General features: G+C 40.9%; 1 protein-coding gene across 1 annotated transcript; it reads left to right on the top strand.

The window, feature by feature from the left end:
• The first annotated feature begins 8554 nt into the window (after positions 1 to 8554).
• Positions 8555 to 9478, top strand: LOC129149282 (olfactory receptor-like protein OLF4). Its single transcript, XM_054716859.1, has one exon. The coding sequence runs from the start codon at positions 8555 to 8557 to the stop codon at positions 9476 to 9478; it is 924 nt and encodes a 307-aa protein (XP_054572834.1).
• Positions 9479 to 10259: the final 781 nt, after the last annotated feature.

Raw genomic sequence — 10259 nt, forward strand, 5'->3', positions numbered from 1 at the left:
TCAGGGCTTAGCAGACAGTCTTGGCTTCCCATCAGCCCTGTCCTATGAGGCCCCTGGGTCTCAGTGTTCCATGGTAATCATTGCAAACCCCTCTGAAAGAAAGCCGCCCTTGCGTTTCACCCACTACCAGACAGTCCAGTTTCTCCCCCCAAAGAATCTGGATTCCCAGATTCTCCCCCGGAACTGGGGTTCAGCACAGTTGGGAGCTTCCATATCTCTCCCGATAGAGAAAGCCAGTGGCGCACTCAGCAGTCAGTCCTTTCTGTGCACACACGTGTGCGCACCTCAAGACCTCTGCCTTTCGTGGCTCCTCTGAGTTTCTGTGTACTCTCTCTTTTCCTGACAGTCCAGATTCCCCCTGTATGAGTCTGGGTCCCCAGGATCTCACCCGGAACTGGGGTTCAGTGCAGTTGGGAGCTTCCGACTCCCTCACACTAGAGAAATCCAGCAGCACCCTCAGCAATCAGTCCTCTCTGCACGCACTTTCGCACGCGCCTCTAGATCCATGCCTTTCGCGGCTCCTCTGAGTTTCCGTGTGCTCTCTCTCTTCCTGTCAGTCCAGACGCCCCCAGTATGAGCCTGGCTCTACAGGGTCTCGCCCGGAATTGGGGTTCAGTGCAGTCAGAATTGGGGTTCAGTGCAGTTGGGAGCTTCCTTCCCCCTCCTGCCAGAGAAAGCCAGCCAGGCACTCAGCTGCCCTTCCTCTCTGCACATGTGTCTCTGTACCTCAGACTTTTGCAGCTCCTCTGATTCTCTGTGAGCTTTTTTCTTTCCTTCTAGTTGTAGAATTTCCACTCAGCCAGCTTTCCTGTGGTTCTGGATGATGTCCGTTTTGTCTTTTAGTTGTAGTTTTGAAATTGTTGTGCAAAGCAACAGTTTAGGTGTTTACCTATGCCGCCATCTTGGTTTCTCCAAATTTCATCTCTTAACTTGTGATATAAGGATAACATCCCTAATTTTTGACAAATATGTTAGGAAGTCAAAGAGTTTGGTTCCCAGGATTGCACTGCAAGGGAACACAGTTCTGCCTTGCTGAAGAGGAGAATAGCAATTTTCCAGAGCTATCTGGTCTATGTCCCATCCCAATCAGACTTTGAAGAAAACATGAAGTCAGAGGTGGGATAACGTTAGACCTCCATAAAGCCTGTGAGATCAAGACAAGGAGCCATGAAAACTAAGTACACATGGCTTCTATCCTGGTCTCTTGGGATCAGAGAATCATTAGGAAAAGTTTCCTTTCTGTTTATTTCAGTTGGCCCAGGCAGAAATCACCTGCTTAGTAGTTGGAATGACATGATGAAAATGTTCCTGATGACCAGATATAGAGAGAACTATAAATATCTCTACTGTGGAGTCCCTAAGCTTGTACAACTTTGGTAGACAGGACATGGTTGTGGCTTTTGATTCCAAAGCTGGCTCAGGAACTGATGCTTCACTCCTTCCTGCTGTCTCATGTGGGGACAGAGCTTTAGTCTCCATCATCAACCATCCACGGAGGAGTTCCACACGGAGACCTTCCTCTCAGAGACCCATCCAGGTGAGCCTGGGAGGCCAGTAGGTACATCAGGAAAGGGTGAGAGAGGATGGAACCTGAGAACATTGCCTGAGTCACTGTGACCCTAATCAGCCTAGCCCAGAGATGAGACAACTCTGTTTGTACTCTAGATTAAGGAACTAATGTATAATTAATTTAGTTAATACATTAAAAAGTATGTGTTTGTTTGAATCTGCACTACAATCACCATAGTTTACAATTAAGTTATGGGAATAGATGTTCAGTTGGATGACACTATAGAATGAGTGAGATCCATAAAATGATTGCAGTAAAATGAGAACATATCTGAGAATTTTTGTTATTAGGCAGAAGGAAATAAAATATTAAGTATGGATGACAGTGCAGTGGAGTGAGAGTGTTTATATTACATTTCAAAGATGGGGTGTATTTTTGAAAGTTTTGTATTTACTGAAAAGAGCTGACCAGTCAGAGAGATGGTACCTTACAGAGCAGTTCGTGAGACAGTCATTGCAGTATCTCCTCTCACATGGGGTATTCACATGAAAAAAATATTATTTAATAAGGCTAAAGAGGAATACTAAATAGTGATACTTTTGAGTTATTTTATTCCTGGCAAGGTTGCATATGTCTTTGAATTTGTTGCCCATTTACTTTTCCTGTTAGAACAAGTGGCAGGAATTCTTACCCTACTCTCAGCCTTTACCCCAGCAGTCATGTTCTGTCTACTTTTAATGAGAAATTCTGGCATGCACTCAGGGAATATAAATTGAGGACTCACCAACTTCTAGGCAAAGATACAGGGTACTGAGAAAAAAGTCAATCTAATTATAAAGATGGAGAAATAGAGGTCACCCATTATTCCTTAAATCTTAATGCCTCGGAGTCAGCACAGTCAGTTTACATTTTAAGCAATGAGGACTTCACTGTACCAGCTAAGGGGAAAGATGGGGGAGGGCAATATCACCAAATATAGTTAAAATTTTACTTCCACTTCATGTGTGTTTGTAGCATGTAATACCCTAACCCAAGGAAAGTTAATGAGTGAAGACTCTTAAACTCAGTTCTGTCAAACAAGTTTTATTGAATAAATGTCAACATTAGAATCCCATAGTTGCTGTAAATTATTACCACACTAGTTGCTTAAAAACACACACATGCTCTTATAGTCTGAATGTCACAAGCTTGAATGAGTCTCAATAGCTAATATCAACATGTGTGCAGGGTTGGGATCCTTCTAGAGCAGGTGTGGATAATGTCCATCCTGCAGGCCTTAGGAGGCTATCAAAATCATTTGATCTTGCTCTGCTAAGGCATTAGGGATGAGTTAATAAATGTTTGACCAAATATAGCAAGCTAATTATTAAGATGATAATTTTATATGGCCATGATATGATGTTATAAATATTCAAATGGCCCTTGACAGAAAAAGGTTCCCCACCCCTATTTAGAGGCTCGGGGGAAGATCTGTTTCTTTCTAATGACTTAGTGTGTCTGGCCACCTGCATCCCTTGGCATATGTTCCTTCCTCCATCATCAAGCCACCTGTATCGCATTTTCAAAATCTCTCTGAGACCAACTCCTTTGTCTCTCTCTTCATCATTTAGAGAACCACTGTGCTTACCTTAGTCCCACCTGGATGAGCCAGACTCTTCCTCTATCTTAATGTCAGCCCATTCCGAAGCCTGTTCCATCTGCTACCCTAATCCTCCTCTTGCTATAAAATATATCATATTCGTGAGCTTGGAGGTGGGAGTAAAAAGAGGGAAATGTGCTTGAGGACCAGGTACAGGAATTTCTAAAAATCTTCTCATGTGCAGTCTCCCATCATGTGTAACCTTAGGCTGGGAGGGCATGGTTATGTTTATTTGGCACTATTATCTGTTTGTTTGGAGCTCTAACTCTGGCTGGGGACTGATGCTGCACACCTTCCTGCTGTCTTGCCTGTGAACAGAACATTAGTCTCTATCATCATCTATTCAGGGAGGAGTTCAGATGTCCCCACAATGACTTTCCTCTCATAGATCTTATCCGGGTGAGTCCAACAACAAAGCTGAACCTGCAAGGAGAGACAGGGTCTCAGAGAATGGAAACACGAACATTTACCTGTTGTCACCTGAGAGCCCATTTCACTTACCGCAGCGGCAAGAGATTGCTGTTTGTTTTCTTTATTAATTAATGTATTTATTTCAATGCCTACATAAGAATTAACAGTATGACAGCTACTCACATCTTTGATGGTATTTCATACTCTTTATCATAAAATTGCTATCACACCAGGCTGGCATGGCTCAGTGGTTGTGTCGAACTATAAACCAAGAGGTCACAGTTGATTTCCTGGTCAGGGCACATGCCCAGGTTATAGCTTCAATCCCCAGTAGGTGGCGTGCAGGAGGAGGAAGCCCATCGGTGATTCTCTGTCATCACTGATGTTTCTATTTCTTTCTCCCTCTCCCTTCCTAAATATATTTCCTATAACTAACAAATATTTCATAGTGAGGGACTAATTGACAGTTCATAACTTGTGATGTAAGGTTGAAATGCCAAATTGTTTTGGCTAATGAGTCATGAAGCCCAGAGTATAACACCCAAAGTTTATTTCAAAGGAATTTAGTTCTGCCTCTTATTGAAAAGAAAAAATAGCAATTTTATGAAGACATAAGGGCCTGTGTCCTAAACACAAGTCAATATTTATAGATTTGTGTTTTCTAACCAACACTAGAAATACCTTAAATCAGGGTTGGGATAAGGTGCTGGGAGGGTAGTCCTCTGAAAGCAAACAGAGTTCATGAGGAAGAACTAGTAGATATTGGATTAACTTGACTTCTAAGCTGGTCTTTTGGGAATACAGAATCTCCAGGAAAATATTCCCTTCAGTCCAGACCCACAGGGAAATCAGGTGATTAGGAGTTGGAGTAACAAGACAGAAATGTACCTAATGAGCAGACATAGGGAGCTGTAATATCACCTCCTCTCTAGTCTCTCAGCATGTGGGAGCTTGGGCTGGATGAAACCTGGTTGTTGCTTTTGGAATCCTAAGTTTGTCTAGCCTGTGCTTGCCTCCTTCCTGCTGTCTTGTCTGGGCAGAGAGCTTCAGTCTCCATCAGCACCCATCCAGGAGGTTGGACTTTCCCATGGAGACCTTCCCCTCAGAGTTTCCAACAGGTGAGTCCAGAGGTGCAGTAGGTACTACAGGAAAGGGTCAGAGAGAGTCAAAGCCAAGCACATGTACCTGAGGTCTCTTGACAGGCATCAACCTGTGGTTGTTTGTTTGCTTGATTAATAACTAATGATTAGTTTATGATGCTAAAAGGAGAAGTGAGCATTGATCTCAGCAACATATGGGTAATTGTTGACAATTAACTGATGGAAGCCCAATTAGAGCTGGCAATGGGAGGCATAGAATATTTCAAGTAAAAGTAGAACATGTACAGTGAGTTTTGCAACCAAAGGAAGTAGGAACATACAGTGCTAGGTATGGAAGCATGTTCAATAAAGTGAGGGCAGCTCTTCTTTGTTTTTATCATGGGATCTCTTCAACTCTGTTTCCATACTTCCTCTGGAGGAGGAAGATCCAGATCCAATCTATTTCTTGTAAATATTACCTTGGAACAATATTTCATAAGACATGCATTTCACAGTATATCCTTTCACTCTGTTTATTCAATTCACATGAAAAAATTTATTTGATAAGTAAAAGGAGGTATGCTAAATAGCTTAACTTTGCAATTTCTTCATTACCTGTGACCTGAATATATTTGTGGGTTAGTTACTCATTTGCTTTCTCTCTTGTAAATTGTCTGTACAAGTGTTGACATTTGTGTAGTGGGGTCAGAGTGTTTTTACTCCTGTTTTTCATTGCATTCTCCTGAACAAGAAATTGGAGGGTTTTCCTCATTCACTTTGTTGTCACTGAGTACCTTTATGTATGTGTATGTGGGGAATTGTGAGTGTTTATTAATAGTGTGGGCTTAAATCTATCACTCAGTCATACTGTAATCTCTTCATTGCTTTTTTATTTTTCACTTTTCTTATTGAGAAAAAGTCATCTAACAATTTTATATTCTTCACTTTGGAATCCTTACTATAAAACAAGAATGAAAGTGAATGTTCTGAGTAGTTGGTACTAACGTATCACTCCACACACATATGGCCAAGTTGTTATTCCTTATTGTGAGTGGTTTTTTTTGGCCCTTGTCATTAGCTGTATTTCCCAAAATTTGCATCATCTTCTACTGTCCTCTGGAAGGCATTCTTTTTTATATTTGTCTACAGATTACCTTTACCTTCCATTAGCATATTTGAATTCATACATCTTTATATCAGAGGGAAGATCAACCAATAAACTTGTATGCATATATGCATAACCCATGGACACAGACAATGGGGTGGTGAGGGCCTGGTCGTGGTGGGAGGGAGGATCGGAATGAGCTGTAAGAGTTTAATGGGGGAAAAAGGAGGACCTATGTAATACTTTCAACCATAAAGATTAAAGGAAAAAAAAAGAAGACATTATAACTTAGACACTGCTTTGAAATCACCTTGTTTAACCAGGTTTCATTCTCCCTGTCATTCCTTTCATTTAGTAACTTCACATTTACTTAAATGTGTTCCTATATAGGTGCATGTATATTCACAAACAGTTGTGAAAAGACAAAGGTGAATAAAACAGGTGAAGCCTGTTTGGATCTGGCACTGTGATGTTGAAGACACAGTACAATGAAACAAATGTTTGCAGGACAACGTGCTCAGGCTTAAATTGTATGAACAAAGTTACTCACTGTAGAAGGAGGGCTCCTTATGGCATGTGCAGCATGTATTGCTCATGTCCTGGGAGGCCTTTGCGGGCACAACCTAATCAGAATTAGATTGTGCCCCTTGGTTTGTCAAAAATGAGATAAAAACTCAAAGTCCAAGGAAAACAATGATGCCATCAACCGATTAAAAACTAACTGGTCAAGTAAATATAGAAGAGGCACAGGAAAAACTTGTCTTCTTCTGCTTGATGTTATGCCACCTGTGTTGTTTTTGTATATTTCCTTTTGTGAGTATTGGTTTGTTTATTGGTAATTTTTTACTTTGAATAGTCAATCTGTAAGATGTTTCTTACCATATATTTATAACTACTTCTGTCTTTTGGAGAAATTTATTTTTTCTCCTTTTCTATTTTTGCTTGGCCTCAAGGGGGTGCTATTAGTGTTGGAAAGCTGCTAGAACCCAAAGAAGATTTTGCTTCCTCATCATCTCTCAGGGACCACTTGAGCTCTTTAGATCTCTTTTGTTCCTCATGTGCATTTTATTTCTGTCTCTCCCACTATGTTTATTTAACCTATTGTTCATGTTTCTTTAAATACAGGGCAGAAAATGGGAATAGCAATATGAAGTCTCAAGCGTATTTGTCCATGGGAGGCTTCTGATATGAATATCTAGGTACTATTTCTAAATTCTTTTAAGAAAAGATACTTGATGTAGACTTAATCTGGAACATGGTCTATAGTCAACATACAGGATGTCCCCCTCAAAATGTACACACACTGTACAATCTGGTAGCTCAATGTATCTACTCGTAGCCTACATAGTGCAGGAGGGAGGGAGAAGGACAGGGACACAACAGATGAAGGGGCCCTGGTGTGTTTTGTGTTTGCCTTAAATACTGAGAGCAGTCCTCAGAGCAGAAGTACCTTGACTCATATATTCTAGAGGTGGAAGTCCCTCAGTGTGGCCTGTGGGAATCGGGCTGAAACCAGCAGTCCAACACTGCGTGCTGCTCTTGCCTGCTGCTCCTGCTCATCCTGGCTTTGCTGTGCCTGCCACTGCCACTTGGTAGGCTCGCTGCGGCTCCGCTGCAGTCTCCGGGCTGTGGTGGCCAGCAGTAAGCCCTGCATCTGGCACCCATTGGTCAGCTGAGCAGTGCTGCCACTGTGGGAACGCACTGACCACCAGGGGGCAGCTCCTGCATTGAGCGTCTGCTCCCTGGTGGTCAGTGCACATCATCGCGACCAGTCGAATGATCAAATGGTCACTTAGACTTTTATACATATAGATGTGACTCTAAAATTAAGAGAAGGTAACAAGGAGGAGATCCTTTTCATTTCACTGGATGCTTTTGCAACCAGATTAATAAAGTGCAACATTTACCTAGTGTGCACAAGGCACCCCCTATGACTTGAAGTTTCAACAGCAACATGCAGGCTACCTTGTTTTTTACTATTTTCTGACACCATCTCTCACCCTGCTCTGCCTTGCTCATTCCCCCAGATACACTGGGTCATTTTGGGCATTGATTTTCTAAAACAAGCATCTTCCTCAGGGCCTTTGCACTGGCTGATCCTTTTGTCTGCCAAGAACACCCCTCTTAGTCTCCTGCTTATTCTTCACTGAGGTGTCTGTTTAACTGTCATCTGTTGGCAGGTCTTGGCTAAACTCTGTAAAATGGAACACTGTCTGTGCATTATCTTCATTTAATGTGATTTACTTTTCTTTATAGCATCTTCACCATTGGATATGTGATATTATCATTTTTATTTGATTATTTTTTTTGTCATTAGTTTATAGAGACTTTTCTTTTTCAGCATTGCATATTGTGAACAGTGCCTGGAACATGGTCTATAGTCAAGATACTGGATGTCGCCCTCACCCTCAAAAATGTATACACACTGTACAATATGATAGCTGAATTTTATAAATTAAATGCATTTTAATAAATATTACCTTTATTATTATTCAAAGTGTGAGTTACATTTTTGGGGACACCTTATAGATACCTCAAGTGAATGAAACATACCCTCAATAAAACAGCAATACGTATTATGTTTGAAGAATTGGTTGATGGTAAAAAAGGAAATTCTAATGAGAAATGGCAATAGAGATGACTTAATGGGAACTAGATCATATGCCAAATATAGAAATCATTTTCCTGATTGTAAAATTCAAATGTGTCGTTTATTCTCATTTACTAATGCTTGCTAATGTGAAAATTAGTTATTCCATTTTTTCTTTTCTTTTTTTTTTTTTTTTTTTTTTGGCAGTCACCTTTAACACATGGAACAAGGCAATGGTACAGAAGTTTCAGAATTTCTTCTTCTGGGACTTTCACAGGCACTGGAACTGCAGCCACTCATATTTGGACTTTTCCTCTCCATGTACCTGATCACTGTGTTTGGAAACCTGCTCATCATCCTGGCCATCAGCTCAGACTCCCACCTCCACACACCTATGTACTTCTTTCTCTCCAACTTGTCCTTGGTAGACATCTGTTTCTCCTCCACCACTGTCCCAAAGATGCTATGGAACATCCAGACACAGAGCAAAGCCATCACCTATGAAGGCTGCATCACTCAGATATATTTTTATATCCTCTTTGCAGTGTTGGACAACTTTATCCTGACCGTGATGGCCTATGACAGGTATGTGGCCATCTGCCACCCCCTGCACTACTTGGTGATCATGAACCGCCAGCTCTGTGGACTGCTAATTCTGGTGTGCTGGATCTTGAGTGCCCTACATTCCTTGTTACATAACTTAATGGTGTTGCGTCTGTGCTTCTGCTCAGACTTGGAAATCCACCACTTTTTCTGTGAACTCAATCGGGTGCTCCAACTTGCCTGTTCTGACACTTTTCTTAACAACGTTATGATTTATTTTTTAACTCTGTTGCTGGGCTTTGGACCCCTTGCTGGAATCTTTTACTCATACTCTAGGATCGTTTCCTCCATACGTGCAATCTCATCAGCTCAGGGAAAGTATAAAGCATTTTCTACCTGTGCATCTCACCTCTCAGTTGTCTCCTTATTTTATTGTACTTGCCTAGGAGTGTACCTCAGCTCTGCTTCTTCCCAGAGCTCATACTCAAGTGCAACAGCCTCGGTGATGTACACCGTGGTCACACCCATGCTGAACCCCTTCATCTACAGTCTGAAGAACAATGACATAAAGAGGGCCCTAGAAAGATTCTTTGGCAGGTAAGGTAACTATAGCAGTCTGAAGAAGTGCCCATAAAAGCAGGGTTCAAAGCCTCAGAGCCTGATGTTCTGACACAAATAAAGCCAATCTTTGGCTCATACATAATTCTCACTTAACTGATGAGTTAACATAAATTACTTTAGCATAATTTATTCTTTTATGACATATATCATTCCAAGTAATTTTCCATTATTTTCCTCAAATAATAGTCATGTATTATCCTATTCCTATGGACAAAATGCACTTGGATACTAAGGGCATTTGCATAATTTTATTGTACAGGAAAATCTGAGACCCCAGTTTTCACTTATATGCTCATCACCATTTTCTATAGCACTATCATTATTGTTATCCTTGATAATGTAGACTTTAACATGCTAGTATGTTTTATAGCTCATCTCCTGGTTTTATAGTCTTCATTCAGCTGTATGTCCCCATGCTTATCATAGCCACTGGCAAAAATTGACTATCTAACTCATGTTTCCAAGAAGCGTCTACATGGAAATGTAAATAGACTGATCTAATATGGTTAGAGTCTTAAGTGTTCTTAAATATGATGAAGCAAAAATAAACATACAACTTATTACTACTCAAATGTTTTTTTCATGGCATACATCTACTCATTAAAGTGTGTATATGATCTATGTGAAGGGTCCTTATATATTGGGGTGAAAAACTACCTGAAGTGTTTTATGTGCTTTTTCTGAACTATTTTCCTGTTTCTGATGAAAACCATTCAATGTGCTCCTACAAATGTGCCTCCTCCTAGTGCCCTAAGCTAATA

Source organism: Eptesicus fuscus, chromosome 6 (assembly GCF_027574615.1).
Source record: "Eptesicus fuscus isolate TK198812 chromosome 6, DD_ASM_mEF_20220401, whole genome shotgun sequence".
Taxonomy (NCBI): domain Eukaryota; kingdom Metazoa; phylum Chordata; class Mammalia; order Chiroptera; family Vespertilionidae; genus Eptesicus; species Eptesicus fuscus.